Below are 22,351 nucleotides of genomic sequence, written 5' to 3' on the forward strand. Positions count from 1 at the left end.
GGAGATGGGGCTTCTCTGAATTATAGTGAATTTATTCTCGCAAAAGATGCTACGCCTGTGGGACTGGTACGAAGCCTCTTCTCCTCCGAAATGCGGTCCATTTAAGACAGTGTTTCTCAACCTTGACAATTTTAAGGCATGTGGACTTCAACTCCCAGAATTCCACAGCCAGCAAAGCTGGCTGTGGAATTCTGGGAGTTGAAGTCCACATGCCTTAAAATTGTCAAGGTTGAGAAACACTGATTAAGAAAAGAAGCTTCAAAGGCCATAACGAGCATGCGCGCGTACTTGTCCATGCGCAAAAACAACTTAAGTCGATGCCTCTGGTGGGCGTGGCGTGGAAAGTGGAAGCCGTTAAGAAAAAAAAACAAAACGCGGGGCGGTCGGGAAGAAGATGCGGGGGATGCCTTTTTAGGGTGCGATTGCAATGTGGAAGAATTCGTTCATTCGTTAGGCCTGCTTCGTAGGTGAGGCTTGGTCCAGTTTAAAATTAGAAAAACGAGTGTTGTGCAAAGCCCACGTCGTTAGCCAGCCACACGTACTAGGCTAGAAGTCGGGAGACCGAGTGTTATTCCCCACTTACGCACGAAGCCAGCTGGGTGACTTCGTGCCAGTCGCTCTCTTTAACCCTGGGAAGGAGGCAATGCCGATTCACTCTGAAAAACCTTGCCAAGAAAACTACACAAGACACCGGGGCGGGGGGGGGGGGCGGCAATCAAATCGCACTTTTATTTGTAAGTTGTGCAAAGCTACCGTTATTTCCAGCAGAATTAGGCTAGAAATCAAAAGCTCAGCTGCACCTCCTTCCCTCCCCAAAATCGGTTGCCTTCCAGGACTGCTGGAATTACACTTTTTTAGAATCTCGAGATCGCAGAGGATTGATTTGATTCTTCTTGAGTTTTAGTCCAGAGGATTCTGAAGGTAGCAGATTTAGGAAAAAAAAACGCTCTAGAAGTCGAGATACTTACGTCTTGTGGAAAACGAAAGGACTCTTACGAATTCCAGAGGGTGTTAGCAGAGAGGTTTATTTGCGCAGGTTCAGAAGCAACAAAGACAAGCAATTCTGAACAAAGAGGGCGTGTTCAAACTTCAGTTTTATACTTTCCTTTTCTCAGGAACAAAGGACTACACATTGTAATACACATTGTAATACATTAGGATCGTTTCTCACGGGCATACAATGGTAGGTTTTGCTACATACAAAGTATCCATGTGCATTTGGTTAGTCACATATTACTGACATAGAATTTTCCCAGTGATTATGCATTACATCATTATTCTAGCAATTATGCAGACAAATCATTATTCCAGCAATTGTTCATTATTCTACCTTATTTGCATAAGCTTTGATGGGCTGTTCTTTTCAGATGCAAGGAATATTATTCAGACAGGTGTATATCCATTTCGGTTATAAGAAGGGACTGAAGGGGGCGTATTCGAGTCAAACAGAAAAGGACTGCAAACTCAAAGGTATTAACAGTTAAAATTTCAGTGCAGTAATGGTTACTGAATAACGTGGTAGAGCTCATTCCCAAGGAAAATGCCTGGATAGTATTTAACAATATAATTTGATATTATTGCTAAAACTGCTACATTTTTATTAAGTTTATTTTAATGATTATTTATGTCCTCTAAGGATTAGGGGGAAACTTCCCATCCCTGCAAAACTGTTGAGTTCATATGACTCATCAAATGGTGGATGTACAAAGATTTGAAAGTTGCTTATTCTAGCCAAGTTCTGAAATGAGACTACTAAATTAAATTTTCACTGTATTTCCTTGATTATGAAAATGGATAGCAGAAATCTTCATTTAATTTTGTGTGCTTGTGTTGTGACTGTGGAAATAAGTGATCATTGGAGCTCTTTTTGAAAGAAGCTTTTAGTCCTATGCTATTTTGTTTTAGCAGACAAGAGAGTTCTTTACTGCAATAACTACAGTATGAGTCATCAGCAGAGAAGGTATAGTTTTTATTAATTTAACTGCAAGTCCCAGTAAGAAGCACAGAAAATAATATGTCCTGCTAGATTCTGGCACATTTCTGTGGCTTCCATAGCTCATTAATGGCAAGATTTTGCTTGATAAACAAGATTTTAAAAGATTTTGCTTTCATTAAATATATTATTTATATATATTTACTACGCAAACATGATGCAATCATAGACCTAGTGCAAAGAGAAAAAGTGCAGCGAACAAGTGAAATATTCAATGATTACTTCTATTCGACTGTTTTATTATTTACTGAGTAGGGCCACCACATCTTTGTCTCCATTTAGTTTTTCCTATGAATTGGTACATCTAAGTCCGTGGTGGCGAACCTATGGCACGTGTGGCACAGGTGGCATGCACAACCCTCTCTGTGGGCACGTGCACCGTCACCCCAGTCCTAGGCCTTCAGCTGGGTTTTATAAAACCTTTTCGCTTTAGGCCTCCGCTGCCATGTGCAAAAAAAAAAAGGTTCAATCAATCAGTCAATTTCAACTTCTCGCGGGGAAAAAAAAGATTTCGCAAAGTTGGAATTGATTGATTGAACTTTTTAGTCCCACCCAGTGTGCCGTTACCACCGCAGCCACGCCCACCCAATGGGCCATGCCCACCCAGCACCCAATGATACATAAGTGGGTTTTGGGTTGTAGTTTGGGCACTCGGTCTCTAAAAGGTTCGCCATCACTGATCTAAGCTACCAGGAATATAAAGCTTAATATATGTGTTTGAACATAGTCTTAGTTTTTTTGCTTAATGATCCAGAATAGAAGATCAAAGATTTATAATTTATAATTGCTTTATTGATTTATTTAAGAGTGATCAGCTATGTACTGTAGTTTAAATGAGAAGCCAAATTTTACTGAAATTAGTCAAATGAGAAATCATTTAACATAAACACCAAGTCATAATTCTCTAAATTTCTAACATATGATTTTGTGACCATGTGGCTATTATTTTACTGGTTTTTTTAAGTGTCTATGTCCTTTTTTTTCTTTTCAGCTTACTGCAAAACTACAGGACCAGTGCAGTTCCATTTTTCTATTTCTTGTTTTTTTATCTTGTAGTTATTCCTCTAGCAGAGAAGGTTTTTAGTTTCCCAGAGATTCACAGTGTAGGAGATTCAGATACAGATAACTTATTGATTATCTGTCACAGACTGGAGAAAATCACCAGCAACTATCCCTAAATCTGGACACAAAAGAATATAGTCACCTCGTATAGATGTTAAATAGGTTAATGTTATTTAATACTAAATAAATGTCAGGTATTTGTTTAATTGCAGGATGGGCTAAATCTGGCAACATACAGAAGCCATGTATGTTAATACAGCAATTCAGAATTCTGGTTTAATACTGCCTAAACCAGAAGTAGGCAACCTTGGCTCTTTTATGACTCATGGACTTCAACTCCCAGAATTCCTGAGCCAGCCATAAAAGAGCTAAGGTTGCCTATCCTTGGCCTAAATCATTACACTGAGATAGTCATTCTTGGCTTAGATTTGGACAGGGCTTGAATACTGTCACAAAGAGGTGGAAAAGAACATAAACATCTAATATTTAGAACTCAATATTCTGAAAGTATATCAGAAGTAGTTAAAATCAGATCATAGAGATGATTTTCAGAATATTTAGCTATTTGCAGAGAAACAATAAAATTGCATTACTATTTATATTAACCTAACAGGGAGCCCCACTGAATTCAGTGGAGTTTATTTCTTAATAATAGTAAATAGGATTATGTTGTTAGTTAATTTTTCTTTCAGCAAAATGCTTCTGGACTGGAATGTGTTAAGTCATAAAGCTATACAGATATTTCAGTATCAGTGAGCTATAGTGTAATTCTCCATGGCATTCAAGTCTTATAAAAGCATTCTAATTTCAGTACTGAACCTCTTCTCTACTTGTTATTTTATCCCTGGATTAGCAATATAGACAAAGCCTAGGTACCAGTGAAATTAGAGTTTCCATATTTTAATTTAGATTATTTAAAATGTAATTACACTACTGTGATTCATATGGAGGGCACTCCTCAATACATCAGGACCATGAAGTCCTATTTTTTTTATTCCCAGTAATTTGTTATGAAAATAATAATTATGTTTGTAATGTGTATATTATGTCTCTTCACTAGTAAAAGATCAAGGAAGCCATGGACAACCAATATAAACCCAATAACACCCCACCTTGCAATGGAATTTCAGCTCATGACAAGAAAATCAGTTTTTTGGTAGCTGAAGATCATGGTCAGAGAATCTTAAATGTACTGCAAAGCTTCAGAGCTCAAAACATATTTTTTGATTTTAAAATACTTGTAAAAGATGAAGCAATTCCCTGCCATCGTTGTGTACTAGCAGCGTGTAGTGACTTTTTCAGGTAAATCTATTTCTAACTTGGCTCCTTTACTACTGTATGTTGTTCAAATTGACTAAAAACTAAAAAGGTCAGCCAATGCAATTCAAACTGTAGAATTCTTTGATACTGACTTATACAAATTACATAAAGTTGCATATATAAAAAAATCAATAATTCAGTTACTTGAAAAATTGCAAGGATTTTAAAAGTATCTGTTCATTTTCTGCAGTCTTATTCCAGGCTATTTAGAAGCCCCATTGAATTCAAAGGGACTTCCCATATATGCCTGTAGATGATTGTGCCTTTGTTATTAAGATAACATGATGCTTGTACTACATAAAAAAAGCAAGTATGTATACTGAGAATGGTACTGATTATCTCATTTGAGTTCTGAGATTTTTTTTCCTGATTGAAATTGTATGAATATTGGTAATGATGACAAAACATGTTAATCTTCTATATTTTAATTACAGGGCCATGTTTGAAGTTAACATGAAAGAAAGAGATGATGGGAGTGTTACCATAAGTAATTTAACACCCAAGGCAGTGAAGGCTTTTCTAGATTATGCTTATACTGGAAAAACTGAGTTAACAAATGATAATGTGGAAATGTTCTTTCAGCTGTCCTCCTTTCTTCAAATTTCACTTCTTTCAAAAGCTTGCAGTGACTTTCTAATTAAGAATATCGATCTTGTTAACTGTTTGCAACTATTATACATTTCTGAAAGTTACGGCTCCACTAAGCTATTTGAGCATACACTTAAGTATGCCCAGCTCCATTTCTCCTTGCTTCTCCAATCAAATGATTTCTTGGAAATGAATTTTGAGATACTGCAAAAATGTATAGAAGCTGATGAGTTGAACGTATCAGATGAAGAATCTGTGTTGAAAGCTGCCTTTTGGTGGACAAAACATGACTTAGAAACAAGGCATAAATATCTTCTTCATTTGATGAAGAAAATCAGATTACATCAATTACCTGAAAAAACATTGCAGGATATTTTGCTCTCTGAGGAACAGTTACTTAAAACTACTAATTGCTTAGTAATAATCAAGGAAGCAATTCAAAATGTACAGAGTTTCAGTGGGCTCTTCCCAGATCCTCGCCCATCAACTACAGAAAAATATATACTGGTTCATAAAACTGAAGAAAATAAAATTAATCAACATACATTTTGCTATAATATTAAAACTGATCAGTGGAAAGAACTGATGCACATAAATATATTTGATCTACCTGGATCAAGTTTATCTAGTTATGGTGAAAAAATATTTATAACTGGTGGATGTAAAGGTAACTGTTTCCGGACTATTAGACTTCATATTGCTGAAACATTTCATGATGCCACAGATCAAACTTGGTGTTACTGCCCAGCAAATGATAGCTTTTCATTAGTATCTGCCATGACGAAGCCAAGGACAATGCATACATCTGTTGTGACTCTAAATCGTTTGTATGTAATAGGAGGGAGGACAAGGGCATCTCAGAATATCAAAAGCCTTTTGGATGTTGAGGCATATAATCCCGTGTCTAGAGAGTGGAAATCTGTGAGTCCATTACCAAGGGGCATCTACTACCCAGAAGCAAGTGCCTGTCACAGTGTAATATATGTGCTTGGTTCTGAAGTTGAAATTACAGATGCCTTTAATCCATCTCTTGATTGCTTCTTTAAATATAATGCTGCAACAGATCAGTGGTCTCAGTTAGTAGCAGAATTTGGGCAATTCTTTCATGCAACTTTAATCAAAGCTATTCCAGTGAACTGCACTTTATACATTTGTGATCTTTCTACTTACAAAGTTTATAGCTTTTGTCCAGAGACCTGTGTCTGGAAAGGAGAAGGCTCTTTTGAGTGTGCTGGATTTAATGCAGGGGCAGTTGGAATAGAAGATAAAATATACATTCTGGGTGGAGATTATGCTCCTGATGAAATAACTGATGAAGTGCAGGTCTACCATAGCAGTAGATCTGAATGGGAAGAAGTTGCACCTATGCCAAAGGCCCTTACTGAGTTTCATTGTCAGGTGATTCAGTTTAATAAATTCAGGGATCCATGGTTGCAAAAACAATGTGACACAAACAATTATACATGAGTACCTAATTTCTCATGTATTTGCTCTTTATTATTTATTTATTAAATTTGTTTGCTGCCCATTTTGGCCACGATGTGATTTTAAGGTAACCAAATATTAGGGTTCAATCTACCAAACCATATTTTCTCTTAAGATACATCTTTTGAGTTTGGATGGCCTTTGTTTAATATTATTAATTAAATTATTATTTAATTATTAAATAAATTATTGGATTTATATGCCAACTGACTCAGTGATTGGGTTCCTTTCTTCCTTCTCTAGATAAGCTCTGCCTAATGGTTAGCTACTTTTAATATTAAGAACAGTTTCAAAAACAATTTTGGGGGGCCAAGAACTGATTTAAAAATTGCACTAGATAACTTGTCTTCCAACTTATACAGATTTATTTAAAATGGCATCCATAAGCTGAATACATTTCAGATTACTAATTTCAGGAATAAAAAGATTAGTATTATAGTATAAATGTGCACATGTATGTGTTTGTGTATGAATGATTCATACTTTAAATAGTGGGAGAAAACATTACAACCCATAACATGCAAATTCAAGAGTTGTGCTCCATGCATTACATAATTGGCTGTTGCTGTTATGTTTACTTTTCCTTTCTTTGAGGCTATAAAGCTGCATTTTTCCAAATAAAGTCACAATTAATATATTTCATAACCTTGTTTTTCTACTTTGTTTACATTAATAATTTCTGCAGCAATTTCCTATTGAGGCAACAGTCATAATTTGAAACCCCCATCCCGGAATTTATTCTTAAAATAAGTATGCCCTTGATTTGAAGGATTTTTCATCTTAAATCTAAAGAAGAAAATTGGTGCAATAGAAAGAATAATTTATTACAAATTATTTTTATATATCACTAAGTTGTCTTTTCAATATAATGAAGACAGAAAGGAATATTTCATAAAATAATTGTAATTACTGAACTTTAACATATTTTCTCTTTCATTGATATCAAATACTATTAAAGTTCTTCTAAATCATTGCCATTTATTTTAAATGTATTAGTATAAATTACAGTTCAATTTCTTTTGGGGAAACTGATTGAATCAGTGAAATTTATCCTAAAGGCTAGGCTATTCTTCCTCAAATTATATAGTCATTGTAACATAGACCATGAACTGTCAATTCTCCATGCTGCTCATATACTGCACATTCCATGTGCTGAAAATAAGTAGGATTATACCATACATTGTATAAAAGAGAAATATAATTTGTTCTTGGAATCTTATTCTTAAATATGGTCTTGAGTAAGTGCCGCTGGCCCCAGTTGGACATGCTCCTGAGAAAACATGTTTTAAGGAATCAAGCACAACAAAATAATTTAGGAATCAAGATAGAAACCATTAGAATGTGATGAGGAGTGTTACATTAGATAGGTCCCAAGAATTTGGACTTGTTATATAGGTTGTTTGTTCTTTTTCCATGACATCAAAAAATACTTTGGAAAATTTCACCACCTTTAAAGCAATAGCCATATAGCGGTGGAATTATAGCTCAAAAAAGAAAAACAAGGTCATATTGTGCACAAGCAATTGGTCTTGATGGCTATAGTATATGTTAAAGAACTGCATGTGAATTAATATCTTATTTGCACTAAGAACATATAACCGTATTTTAATTATACAATTATTGTATGATCAATAAAGATATTGCATGATGTAATGAATGTTAGTGTAATGTATATAGCTTCTTACCATCTTGAGCTTCAGTTATCTACCACCATAATCAGTATCACTATTCAAATGTGATCAATTTTCACTGATGGGATCTTGATGGAGCTAAACTTAACTTACTTCTGTGGTGAGCACTAAATACAAGAGATTGATAATGTAAAAACAACCAAATTTGGGGATGTTAAAAGATTTTTTTTAAAGTTGCTAAGAAAGGCAAAAATGAAATCATTGGAAAGATAAATACAAAACTGAAAATGATCAAAATTTTTATCAGGATAATTTTGAGAAATAAGATATGTTTATGTCACAAGTTTTTGGTAGTTGCATTGTGTACCTTTCTTAAAACAACTAAAATTAAAACAGCATAACTGGTATTTTAATTCAATATGTTGGGGTTTTGTGAGATTTAACATTAATCTGGATGTTAGCGATAGAGTACTGGAATGTTCATTCATTTATATAATAAAAGCATTAACCATCTAATCCAATATATTGTACTGAGTTTACACTTGTGTGATGAGAAATTACATCCATATACCTTACATTAACATTGTAAAGTACATTGTACAAGTGGTCCTCGCTTAGCAGCCACAGAGGGAATTGTCAGCTCCATCACTAAGCAACACAAATAGTGATCAAAAGGCGACTGTTGGATGCTGCAACTGTCATACGTGTGAGATAGTTACCAAGCCCCAGATCACGATCAAGGGGATGCTGCAATGGCCCAGAATATCAAGGACTGGTTGTAAATTACCACTTGTTCACAGTTGTCACAACTTCATTGTCGTTGAACAAGTAGTCAGAGTAGGCAACGACTACCTGTAATGGAGAACATGAAAGTGAAGTCACAAGTCAGCAAATGAGGGGGGTTAACTTGAAGCATGGTGCACCAAGTATATAGTCTTTTGACTCATAAAAGGTTCTAAACCATATGGTTTGTTTGGGCTTAGCTCTTGGGGTTTAGGAATCATAGTTTAGAGCAGTGTTTCTCAACCTTGACAATTTTAAGGCATGTGGACTTCAACTCCCAGAATTCCACAGCCAGCTTTGCTGGCTGTGGAATTCTGGGAGTTGAAGTCCACATGCCTTAAAATTGTCAAGGTTGAGAAACACTGGTTTAGAGCCTAGCTTGCAGCAATTCAGCGTGCAAGTACACAAACAAGCGGTTTCCTCAGGGAAGATCCCTAAAACTTCCTCCAAAGGCGAAACACGGATCGGCGCCGGTGATTAAAACGCAAACGACGACCGGCTTCTGACTTCTTTTTTTTTCCCCAGCCAATGAGAGTGGCCACTCTGGATGACACGCAGCTCTGGCGCCCAATAAGCAGAGGCCCGAAGAGGCGTAGTAGGGGGCAGGGGAAGGAGGCGGAGAAAGCGCCGAGCAAAGTTGCGTGAGTTGAGGGAAAGAGGGGCGGGCCGGAGGGAGGCGGTTGGGAGCTGCGGGGAGCGCGCGAGCTGACGCGCGCGCGGCTCGGCCCAATCGACGGGCCGCTTGGGCCGGTGAGTGACGGGCGAGCTCGTCAGCAGGCAGGGGGGTGGGTCAAAAGGCCGGCGTTCGAAGGGGGAGCGTTGCGCGCAGGTGAGGAGCTTTTGCGCTACTGAGGGAGGGTGGGAAGGAAGGAAGGAAGGGGAGGAGCCGCGTCTGCCTGTGGGGAGCAGGGGAGCCGTTGGCTTCGTGTTTAAGCGGCGCCTTCCTCCTTCCTCGCCCGTTTCTGCTCGCCGCTGTTTTTCCTGTGGGGCTCCCCTTCCCTTCCGACCCCGGGTTAGCAGACCCCGACATTCCCGTTAGGGAGTCGCTTATTCGTCCGCCGGATGGAGGGAGGCCGGTGCGTGCCCCAGTCCCTGACCAGCGCCGTGCAGGATAATGCTCCCTTCCCTCCCATTCTGAAGTGCGGCTACCCGCTCTACTTCAAGAGGGAAGGTGGACGCCTTCCCTCTCTCTTTGCCTTTCCCTCAGGTTGCTTAAAGGCGGGAAGAACGGGCACAATTCTGAGGCGGTAGACTGGACTGTGCCATTTAAGGTGGGGGGGATGCTGGACAAATGTATTTCTGACCAGGTTTATTCTGGTTATATTAGGTATTTATAAAAAAAAAATAGAGTGGCCAAGGGCTATGAAGACGGGACCACCGCGTCTTTTGAGAAAGGAACTAAGGTGTTTGCTATTAAAGAGGCAAACAGACTGAGCCAGAAGCTGCTCGACCTTTTTTTTTTTTTTTTATCTTCCTAAGCCATGGCTTCTCAAATAAGCTGCCCACATTGCCATCAATTTTAAATTACGGCTTGTGAGTTTTAATAGGTTCCTTCACCAAACTCGTTATAAGCCAGAATTAAAAATAGTAGACTATCCTACTGCAGTATGCAAACCAGTCTTTTAGGTTTGCTGGGTTCACTTCTTAAATCATTCCGTTTCAAATTGTAAGCCTAGATTTTGATGGACCCAGTTATGTGCTGAACGTGACTTAGCATTTTATGATTTGAATAAATTGCTAGTATAATGGCCAGTTGAGTATGTATGGGTCATTTGAACAAGACAGTTTCTCTTAAAAATTATTTACTGTTCTCTTCATTTTCTAGCATAAAATAGTTGTGTTATTCATTAGTAGAGATTTTTTTTTCCACAGCAGTGTGATGCTATGGTCTTCGCTTATCTTTGCAGTTATGAGGAATATTTGCAAAAAGGTAAAACTACACTACCACTCTCCCTTCAAAAAATTAAATCTACTTATAATTTTATTGTAAGTTTTAATTTCTGGAGCATTCTCAAATAGCCTAAAACCCCTCAAATGTAGATTTGTCCTGTAGGCATTTAGATCAATTTCAGATACGATTAAGGCAAATCTTGAGACTGAATTCAAGATTGATCTAGAAAATATTTTCCCCAAATCATAAGTTCCTCAAGAGATTTATAGTTTTTATTTAGCTCTGTTTTCATACTGTATTGAAGACAGAAGAAAAATTGTTAGCATTTTAACAGTGCACAAGAGTATTAACAGATTTAAATAACCTGGAAGTTATGACTGGATTTTGCAATAGAAGAAAAATAGCAAACAATAATGGTAGATAATATTCACAAATGTAAAAATGTGTTCCAGAAAAGGAGCTTTGAATATATTTACAGAATATTAAATTCAAAATTAGCTGTTGTGCAAGAAATTCTGTAAATAGTGAGTTTATGGCTAGCTATTAATCACAGATGCCCATATCAAAGAGGAAATAAAATAAGGAGTCTTTAAAGATTAGCTGTAGCAACAGTTTTTATTCATTTTGATAATGTTGGAATGCATTATCAAAAGTAGCAATCTACAGATATTTTGCAATAATAGGATGCAGCCAAAGTATGTAGAGTTCATTTTTATCTTGACTGGATACCTAAAATCCATCAACTAAAGCAGTGTAAACTATACATTTAGAATTAAAATATTATGAATTTAGAAATTTATATAGACCAAAACTAAACATTTACTACTTTTCTATATTAAAATCTGTTCTTCAGTTCCAATCTTTTTCATGTTAAGTTAGATATTTTTGGCTAAAGAAGAAAATTGGTTTTAAGCAAGAAACATTGTTTTTAAGTAACTGACCTGTATTTGCTAATCTACAGACTATCCTGAGTTCTAGAAGAAAATCCAGTTCTACCTTTTATCTACTCTTAATTGAAAAATAACACACATTAAAAATGCTATTAAAATTAATGTAATTTATTATTTGTTTGTATCCCACCTTTTATTGTTTTTACAAATAACTCAAGGTGGCAAACATATCCAACATACTTTCCTCCTATTTTTCCACAACAAGCCTGTGAAATGAGTTGTGCTGAGAGTGACTGACCCAAAGACATCCAGCCAGCTTTCATGGCTATAAGGCAGGACTAGAATTCACAATTTTCCACACTGTAGCTTGATGCATTAACCAGCAAATAAACAAATAGATCAAACAACTAATACTTCAAATAACATCTGACAAAATGTAGGTACTATGGTGCACATCCATAGGAAGTCTTTACACAGAATCATATGTCTTGAAGATACTTTCCTATCATGCCACATTGATCTTTTCTTCAGTACTCTGAGGTGATGGTAAATGACAGGATACACTGGTGAAGTGGGGAGCAGCAAATTTATAAAAGAGGCTGAATTTTCCTTTGGTCTCTGATTTGTTTCTGCTTTTTAAAACTGCTCTGATTTCACTTAATACCATTATGGACTGGGTGAAGAAAGACTTCCTCATATCATCCCAGATACAGTTGTGAAATGAAAAATAGAAGAACTAATTAATTACAAGTGAATTGCCTAGAGCAAGTTTTTGTTTGTTTTGTTTTTTCAGACTAATTTTGAGACAATAAAAAAGTGAAGGCTTCATTTTTGTTGGCTGTAACACAGGTATTGTGTTATAGAATAAAACTCAGTAGATTTAAAAGTTTAGTTAATTGTATTAATAAACCAAGTATATTTTTTCCCAAAAGGAAATAATTAACTATGTTCTATAAAATATAGGACAGAAAGTCCATTGTTACCTTGCTGTAGTTTATACATTCTTAACTTAGAAAAAGATATAAGTTCAGTGTCTTGTAGAAAGAATTGAAATTTAATTTTTCAGATTTTAACCATAAATAATATAATAATGCCGTCAGAATAGTGTTTCTATAAGTCCTGTTGGCATAATATTTTGATTGCTTTGATTCTTACAATCAGTATTGTATAATGAAAAGCAAAACAAAAAATTAACTTTTGGGGGGGCTCTCAAAAATTTCAATAGATGTGAAAATGTTTTATTTCTATATTTAAAAAGAGTAGTAGTAACTTTTACTAATATCTTTTATATAAAAATCATCAGGTTGGAAAGTAAAAGGAGAAAATGGGTGTATGTCTAGTTCTCTTTTTTCCTCAAGTGCTTCCAGAATGGGTATGCACTTAGCCCATTGGATATGTTTCCACCCAAATGGGATTTTAACCATATATATTTTAGCTACATATTTTAGATCAGTCTATTGCCACATAATGCTATTTCGAAGTGGAATGAAAGAACTTTAGAAAATAGTTTCAGAATCAAGCCAACATACAATCTGGGTCTAAGTGGTTCTTTTTTCTTTTAGCTTCCTGGATCACTCTGATCAGACTTTGGCTAAAAATTGACAGAGTTTTCTTCTGTTTTAGACAAAAGTACTTTAGCGCAAATTTAGAAGAAAAGAAAAATTCTATGTGTATAATATGGCTTGCTCCATTTGTATTAATCCATCCTCTACACAGTGTAACATTTGGGGAACCAAAAAGTTTCTGACAATGATCTTTTCCTGAGTAATGTTCAATATAATGCTTCTCAGAAGCCCAGAATGAAAGCAATTGTTTTCTTTCCATTATCTGAACTTAAACTATATATTAAACAATGTTTATAATCCTTTTTTCAAATCTAAATCAAAGGACATCGCACAGTTATATGTAAGCAAATAATGCAAGTTATATTTACAGATGTCATTTAAAAAAACATTCTAATTTGCATAGTTAGAGTACTGCCCATTTGTGCCTATTTTTTTCTGCTTTGCTTACACATTTATGTTCAATCCTGAATTGTGTGTAACCTGTTCGTATACTACCCAATTTATTACTATATTTTTGTTCTTTGGCTAAGAAAATTAAAATTTTAAAACATATCAGTTAAATTTAAAATGTGCAGTCTTTATTGTTAAAAATGAAGCTGCTAACACAGTGTCAAGACTAGATATAATATGCTAACAAAAGAATTGTTTGTCAAACCTATTGAAAGAGCAGCTAAATATCTACTATCTTGGAATGATAACGAAAAAGTGGTGTTTAAACTCCAGAGCATGGTTCTATAAATAGGCATTGTTTTCTGCATGCTGAGAGCATATGGGTTCATTCTGGTTTACAATAAAGAGATAGTTCTACCCAAGCTGTGTCTGAGAGTCTTCTGCCAAGTAAACTGATTTCTAAATAAGGTGGTTAAGTGTCAAGAGAGTTGAAATGTATTGCCAAGTGTGATGTAAAACCTGAAAATTGGTCTTTCAGGCTAAGGTTATGATGCTGAAATTTATCAGAACTAAATAATGAAACCCAGTGAAGCTTTTCTATATGCTTTGTAAGAAAAAAAAATGATAGTTTATTCAGCCTTGGATAGTCAGCATTCTTATATATTGGAAAACATTCTTAAATCCAAAGCAGGATGACCAGCACTTTATTGGCCCAGAAGGTTAAATAAATTTGGTCTGTGGATTGAAAAGGTTGATTGCCCCTGATTTAAAAAAGGATTTTCTTTTCAGGATAGAAAAAATAATATAAAATATGGAATAGAATAGAGCTGGAAAGGATTTGGAGGTCTTCTAGTCCAGCCCTCTGCTCAAGCAGGAGAACCTATACCATCTCAGACAAGTGACTGTCTAGTCTCTTCTTAAAAATCTCTAATGATGGAGCGCCCACGATTTCTGGAAGCAAGCTGTTCCACTGGTTAATTATCCTCACTGTCAGGAAGTTTCTCCTTAATTCCAGGTTGCTTCTCTCTTTGATCAGTTTCCAATCATTGTTTCTCATCCTTCCCTCTGGTGCTTTGGTGAATTAACATGACCCCCTCTTCTTTGTGGCAGCCCCTCAAATACTAGAATACTGCTATCACATCTCCCCTATTTGTTTTCTTTAGACTAACCAAACCCAAGTCTCATAGCCATTCTTCGTATGTTTTAGTCTCCAGGCCGTTAATCATCTTAGTTGCTCTTCTCTGAATTTTTTCCAAACTCTCAACATCTTTTTTGTGATATGGTGACCAAAATTGGCTGCAGTATTCCAGGTGTGATCTTACCTGGGTTTTATAAAGCGGTACTAATACTTCGCTGATCTTGATTCTATGCTTCTGTTTATACAACCCAGGATTGTATTAGCTTTTTTTGGTTGCTGCTGCACACTACTGGCTCATAGTCAAGTGATCATCCACTAGGACTCCAAGGTCCCTCTCACAGTTCCTTTTTTTTGAGCCAGGTCTCGCCCAATCTGAACTTGTACCTTTGATTTTTCCTGCCTAAATGTAAAACTTTGCTTTTCTCCACATTGAAACTCATTTTGTTGGATAGGGCCCATTGTTCAAGTTTGTCAAGATCTTTTTCAATCCTGAGTTTGTCTTCTGGGGTGTTGGTTACTCCTATCAGTTTGGTCTCATCTGCAAATTTGATGAGTTCCCTTTCAATTCCCTCATCTCAGTCATTTATGAAGATAGTGAAGAGTACTGGGCCTAAGACGGAACCTTGTGGTACCCCGCTGCTTACTTCTCTCCGTGTGGATGTAATGCTATTGAGAACTACTCATTGAGTACGGTTTGCCAGCCAGCTACAGATCCATCTGGTGGTGATGTTGTCTATTCCACCTTTTTCTAGCTTACCAAGGAGTAGATTGTGGTCTACCTTATCAAATGCCTTACTGAAGTCTAAGTATAAGACGTCCCAGTACTTCGCTGGTCTATTAGTTTAGTCACTTTATCGAAGAATGAATTAAGATAGGTTTGGCATGATCTGTTTTTGACAAACCTGTGCTGGCTACTGGTTATAACTTTGTTTGCTTCTAGTTGTTTGCAGATCTGTTTTTTATTATCTTTTCCAGGATCTTTCCAGGTATTGATGTTAAACTGATTGGTCTGTAGTTTCCTGGGTCTGTTTTTTTCCCCTTTCTTGAAGATGGGAACCACATCAGCCCTTTTCCAATCCTCAGGTATTTCCCCAGTGCTCCAGGATTTTTGAAAGATATGATGCAAGGATTCGAGATAACATCTGTCAGTTCCTTCAGAACTGGGATGTAATCTGTCAGGTCCCGGTGATTTATATTCGTCAAGGTCGGATAGGTGTTCTTTTACCATTTTCTTGCTTTTTTAATTTTTGTTTCTAGTTTGTATTTGCAGTGGTTTTTTGGTATGTTGGGCTATGGTTTCTTTTTGTGTGAAGACTGATGCAAAGTATGAGTTAAGCAGTTCTGCTTTCTCCATTGCCTGTTATTTTCTTGCCATCTTTTCTCTTTAGTGCAGAGGTCCCCAACCTTTTGAGCACTAGGGACCAGTTCCGTGGAGAAAGGTTTTTCTGCAGACCTGAGGGGTGTGGTTTTGTGTGCTGCCTGCATCCCGCGGATGGGGCTTTGCTTGTTTGCACGGACTGGCTTCTGGCATGCCATGGACCAGTGCCAGTCCACGGACTGGGAGTTGGGGACCCCTGCTTTAGTGGGCCTACAGTTTCCTTGACTTTTTTCTTGTTTATATGTTGAAAGACACTTTTTTATTGTCCTTGATTTCTGTTGCAAGTCTTTGTTTGTTCTGAGCCTTTGCTTTTCTGACTTCATCTTTGCATGTTTTGGCTGTCTGCTGATAATCGGCCTTAGTTATGGGCTCCTCTTTCCATTTTTTGAATTTGTCCTTTTTGTCTTTCAGTTAGTCAGAGATTTTTGTGCAGCCATGCTGGTTTCTTATTTTTCTTTTTCAGTGGTATTGTGCTGATCTGGGCTTTTATAATTGCATTTTGTTGCTTCAAAAGTATAGTTGGACTTATTTGGCGATTGAAGTTTTTCCTGATGTGGATTTGATTTCTTATGGTTATAATATTCTATGATTACTTAAGTAATCCTGAAAAACTAAATTATTGAAGTCATATTAACATATATATCCGTAAGCAGTAACATCTGCTCCAATAAATTTGCCTTCATAAATTAATGACAAATTCTGTTTAAAATCAGGTAATCAGATCATTTCCAGAATTTTGTGAATTCAGTTTTATTGCAGTTGTTCTGGAGATAGTAATATGTTGTTCAGTTTTTAAAAATTGTCAATATTAAATTACAAAATTAGAATGTTCAATTCTTAATTATGTTTGCCAATAAAGTTTAAGGAAGCATCTGATATTGCCTAAAATATTTTTGTTTTGAAGTTTGCTGGCTTTGATAATATGTGCTTGATAAGAAGCACAATACTTTTAAAAATGTTTTTGTTTTTGTCTTCCAGGGAAAGTATGCCATATAAAATTAATTATTGGCATCATATACTCTTTTTAAAAATGCATTTTTCCAATAAATTAAGGAGCTCTTGATTCATGACAATTGTTTAATGGTTCTGATTTTAGAATCAAATTTCTTTTGAGTAAATATAGTACCTGTATACTTCAGCATTTAAATTGATTCCTGCTACTCATATTTAAAGGGAGAAAACTAAAAAGTTGAAAGAAATTACTATGCATAAGCAAATGGAATTCCAGGATGATTAAGTATTAATCCCTTTACTACAGAAAGAAGTACATTGAAATCTGGAAAAGATGAAACAACTAAAAAGGAAAAGAAAAAGCAATTTCAGTGTTCAGGAGACTCAAACATTGCTTAAAGAAATCCGAAAAAGAAGAGAGGTGCTTTTTTCCAAACAGCTAAATACGACTATTAACGAGATGAAGCGGAAGGCTTGGGAAGAAATTGCAGAATGTGTGAATGCTGTAGGTGAAGGAGAACAAAGGACCGGGACAGAAGTCAAAAGGCGATACCTTGACTGGAGAGCCCTCATGAAACGAAAGCGACTGAATACTAACATAAAGCTGGTTGGAGCTGGCTTTCATCTCCCTTCCTCTGATCTGGATGATTCTCTCAACGAAGATATTGATGAGAAAATAAGTTTTCCAAATGAATCTAATTTTGAATGGCAAAATATCACAGACTTCAGAGAAGCAGGGGGGTCATTAACCGAAGTGAAAGTAGAAGAAGAAGAGGAAGATCCACAAAGTTTTGAAGTAAGTAATTCTATAATACGTCTCAAAAACCTGGCATTTTAATTAAGGGTGTGTAGATTTTTATATCCACTGTAAGTACAATTTATCTGCGGTTTAATGAGAAAGCTGTGTTAATTATTCTGTTTGTGTACCAAGTTTGACAGAATGTATAAAAATATTTATATTTATTATACAGTTACCTTTTTTATTCACAAATTCATCAAAGCCCAGGAATATTTGGCTAAAAGCAAAATAAAACATCCGGGGGTGTGTGCATTTTTTAACTAAAAGAGGCTACTGTAAGTCCAATTACTTACTATCTTATTTGACCATAAGCTTCACTAATTCTAATTTTTTAATGCAAACAGCTGCCCCTCTCAATCAGTCAAGAGGAAAGAATATGTTGTTGTCCAAACAAGAGCCATTGGTCTAGTGATCAAGACACCAGGCTAAAAACCAGGAGACTGAATTCTAGTCCTGCTTTAGGCTTGAAATGTCTGGCTTGGGCAACAAATCAGTCGGTTATTCCCTATTACAACCAATGGATCACTCGATGTGGGAAAGAAGAGAAACAGACCTGTCCTAATATGAAAAAATTAGGAGGGGGAAAATGCTGTTATCCAAGCAAACAGTAAATTTTTTCAATATATACTTTTTTAACTTTTTAAAATTGCTAGTTTTACATAATAGGGTGTAAATACTCTTACATACAGAATTGAAAAATGGAGGATGTGCTCTGGTTATACACGCATAAACTTTTAAAAGTACTGGAATTCTTCACTACGCCAAATCTTTGTATCTATTATTATAAAATATTTGGAGGAAGAAGCAAAATTAACCTGAAATTGCCTTAATCCTCTTTGCCCCTAAACTCCCTGGGGTATTTTCATAATTAAATGCTGAGCTGGCAATTTTCTAGCTATTTCTTATGTGAATCAATCAGCTGCTTTATTTGCAGGAAAGCTATCATGACCTAGATAGAATGTAGATTCACTGGATATCCATGTTTTCTGAAAACTTAGCCCATTTTTTCTGATATTCTTTGTTTATTACAACTTTTTCTAGCGTGATTTTTCAACATTTTTTCAATATGTGATCCACCTTTTGATAACATTAATGGTGAATTTGCTGGTGGTACAGATTGCCAATTTCACATATATTTTGACTCTTTGTTGCCTTACAAGCTACTTTAATTTTATCCCTTTGATTTGTTTGGTCTCTTAAAACTTTTGCTATTGGGGAGAGATTAAGTCCTTAGTACATACCTGTTTCAGCATGTGTTTTAGGATGTTCATTGTGTGAGCAACACCAATCTGTAGAAACAACTGTGTAATCTCTTAAATAGAGGAATTCTTTATTACTCAGCAGCTATTTTCTGCCTTCCAAATGAATAATTGATATTTTCTGAATAAATGTATGATTGGCTCTTTTTATAAAAAGTCCTTTTTCTTTTGAAAATTTCTTAAAGCTGCCTAATTGATGTAGACATATTTAGGATTGAACTGTCAGAATGTATTTACCTTATTTTTAATTGGAGATTTCATTCATCACATTTTATTGCTTGGTATAATGTTCTGACAGGGATGGGTCTTTTTTTTTCCTGTGGCTTGGCCACTGCTAAACAAATGACTACAGTGTCTGTACAGTGACATGGTGATGTTAACAGAGGAGGCAGGGCTGATATTAGCGAATATAAACTCAGACAGCACGTTTGTTGAGCAAATACTATTGAATGTATGAAAAAAAAATCAATTTTTTTTTTTTAAAAAAAGGCAGGGCTGAACAGGTTATGTACTTTTATTTACAAGGTGTTATGAGGCACAGGTAGTTAATACTTTTAAGTGGGGAGTTGTAGATGTACTTTATTTAGAGTGAGAGACATAGCTATTTAGCTTCACACATTAAAATTTCTGATTATTTTCCTTAGTTTCCTATTGAGGAAGAAGAGGAGATTTTGTCCTCCGTTTTGCCAGATTCCAAAAAGGAAAGTGACCTTCCTGATTTCACCCATATTGAAGAATTTGGAAATCTAAGTTCTGCTCAAGCTAGGCTGGCTTATGAAGATTCCCACTTACTGATTAGCTTGGAGAAGCAGAAGCTAGAGCTGGAAAAACAACGCCTGGATATTGAAGCGGAGCGACTGCAAGTTGAGAAGGAGCGTCTGCAGATTGAAAAAGAGCGGTTGAGGCACATTGACCTGGAACATGAGAGGCTTCAACTGGAGAAAGAGCGGTTACAAATTGAGCGGGAGAAACTGAGGCTTGAAGCTCAGCATGGTGAAAAACCTATCTTGGAGAATGATCCAAATCAGGCAGAAAAGCCTGTCCTACAACCTTTTGATTTAGAAACGGAAAAACTGAAAATTGAGAAAGAGCGTTTGCAGCTTGAGAAGGAGAGGCTGCAATTCCTGAAGTTTGAATCAGAAAAGCTGCAAATTGAAAAAGAACGCTTGCAAGTGGAGAAAGAGCGGCTTCGAATTCAGAGAGAAGGGCATTTGCAGTGAACTTGGAGGAAATATTACCAATGTTGTGTTGTTTGTACTTTTTTTTAAAAAACAGAATTGTTGTTTTGTTTCGTTAAAAGTGTTGGATAGTCTGGTCTTCAAAGCATTTCACTACCAATGATACCGCTTTGCTACTGTGGTAATTACACTTTGAGAGTACTTTTGTTTTGGCCATAATTGAGCATTAATGTATTCATTTTTTTTTAAAAAAAGCTGGGAATTGGTGCTCAGTAAGTTGTTGTGCCTGTATAAATAGAAGCTATTTGTGAAATTACATTTTGGTGAAACAGAAGAAGTGTGAATATCTTCTTGTACTCTCTGTTGTGTAACTTTACATCCACATTAAGAATCAAGGCTTGGCTGTGTCTTGTCATTTTGAGAAGGTTATTCTAAACCCATAGGAGCCTTTAATGTAAATTTGTGTCTGAGTGAAGAAGTGAGTTTGAAATAGGCCTTACACAAAAAATAAAGTTAATTTCAAAAGTTATGCCTTTAATGTAAGGCATGTTCTTTAAAAAAATTAAGGCCAGAGGTTAAAGCTCTTAATGTTTTTGTTCTCAGTACATTTGTAGCAAAAGAGAAAAAAAGTTTCAAGTGTATTATAAGAGATTTCACATTTATGTCTAAGCTTGACCAAACCTACAGCTTTAGTATATAATTTTGGAAGCCAGTTTGATATTCAAGTGTTTGAGTTGGAATATATTTCTTGGGATTTAAATAGATTATTTGGATTTATCAGTTTATTTACATCATATGTAATTATTCTTATTTTGCAAATAAAGTGTTATTTTATTATTGAAAGAAGTGTTATTTCATAGTGTGAAATAAAATGGTCTGATGCAGATTAATTTATTCCCTGTAAACTATTTTTTTTTTAAAAAAATAAAGAATGAACACTCAATCTTACTCAATTGCACAAAAAAATAATCTGCCTGATCTTTGTAATATTGATCTGTAAACAAATCTTGCAATGGAGAATGGACAGCATAGAATTTTTACTTCTGATTTGTTGTTTCCCTCTATTTAATATTACTAGAGTAGTCATAAAATGGAAAATTGTGTTTTGATTTGAACCAAAGTAGACAAATTGGATTGATCATGATTTAAAAACCCAAAGCATCCAAAACAGGCATGAGCATGGACCACTTCCAATCAGTTGTTCTGCATGCATAATGTTTTCCACATCCCTAACTCTTACCCACTTACTCTTCTGCATTTGGAAAAGATTTTATAGCATCAAGACCTTAACCCAAGTCTCACTGGTTGAATTTAAACGTTCTGCTTTGTGAAGAAAAATGTTCTTAAGCCAATTTCATTGGACATTAAGTTGAAAGAAAATAAGATGAATCTTCTCAGGATATTTGTTTAAAATTTAAAACTAGGTAATGAACAGAGTTTAGAGTTTGCTTTGACTTTTATGGGATTGAGTGGTAAAATTGCACGAGCCAGAAACCAGAGTATTCTCTTGTGATTCCTTAGTAGATGACACTTCTTAATGGTGGTCCCTTCAATCTGGAATGCTCTCCCTCCTGAAATTTACTGCTCAATTACTTATTGTTAGGTTAAAAGTATGCTTTTCTTTCAGATTTTCCAAATTTTTGCATCTCTTTGCCATTGTTATCAGAACTTCATGTATTTACCACTTTCAGCATTTCAGTCATGAACGTTAGGACTTAGGATCATAATTGAGTTCAAAATTTCTGTTGCTAAGCAGGACAGTCGTTCAGTGAGTTTCGCCCCATTTTACAACCTTTTTTGCAACAGATGTTAAATGAATCACTGCAGTTAGCAACATGGTTGTAAAATGAATCTGGCTTCCTCATTGACTTTGCTTGTCAGACGGTTGCAAAAGGTGATCGTGTGACAATGGGACATGGCAATCTTCATAAACATGAGCCAATTGTCAAGTGTCCAAATTACGATTATGTGACCATGGGGATGTTGCAGCGATCATAAATTTGAAAATTGGTCATAGGTCCCTTTTTTCAATGCTGTTGTAACTGAGATG

At 35.9% G+C, this 22,351-nt stretch overlaps 2 protein-coding genes across 2 annotated transcripts; both read left to right on the top strand.

The window, feature by feature from the left end:
• Positions 1 to 408: 408 nt before the first annotated feature.
• KBTBD3 (kelch repeat and BTB domain containing 3) lies at positions 409 to 6,624 on the top strand. Its single transcript, XM_015823488.1, has 4 exons — positions 409 to 467; positions 1,368 to 1,470; positions 4,116 to 4,357; positions 4,810 to 6,624. The coding sequence occupies exons 3-4, from the start codon at positions 4,134 to 4,136 to the stop codon at positions 6,428 to 6,430; spliced, it is 1,845 nt and encodes a 614-aa protein (XP_015678974.1). The 5' UTR covers positions 409 to 467; positions 1,368 to 1,470; positions 4,116 to 4,133; the 3' UTR covers positions 6,431 to 6,624.
• A 3,047-nt stretch (positions 6,625 to 9,671) lies between these two features.
• MSANTD4 (Myb/SANT DNA binding domain containing 4 with coiled-coils) lies at positions 9,672 to 21,184 on the top strand. Its single transcript, XM_015823489.1, has 4 exons — positions 9,672 to 9,691; positions 10,735 to 10,792; positions 17,373 to 17,861; positions 19,768 to 21,184. The coding sequence occupies exons 3-4, from the start codon at positions 17,400 to 17,402 to the stop codon at positions 20,341 to 20,343; spliced, it is 1,038 nt and encodes a 345-aa protein (XP_015678975.1). The 5' UTR covers positions 9,672 to 9,691; positions 10,735 to 10,792; positions 17,373 to 17,399; the 3' UTR covers positions 20,344 to 21,184.
• The last annotated feature ends 1,167 nt before the right edge of the window (positions 21,185 to 22,351 follow it).

Source organism: Protobothrops mucrosquamatus, unplaced genomic scaffold (genome assembly GCF_001527695.2).
Source record: "Protobothrops mucrosquamatus isolate PMUCROS unplaced genomic scaffold, P.Mucros_1.0 scaffold1885, whole genome shotgun sequence".
NCBI lineage: Eukaryota > Metazoa > Chordata > Lepidosauria > Squamata > Viperidae > Protobothrops > Protobothrops mucrosquamatus.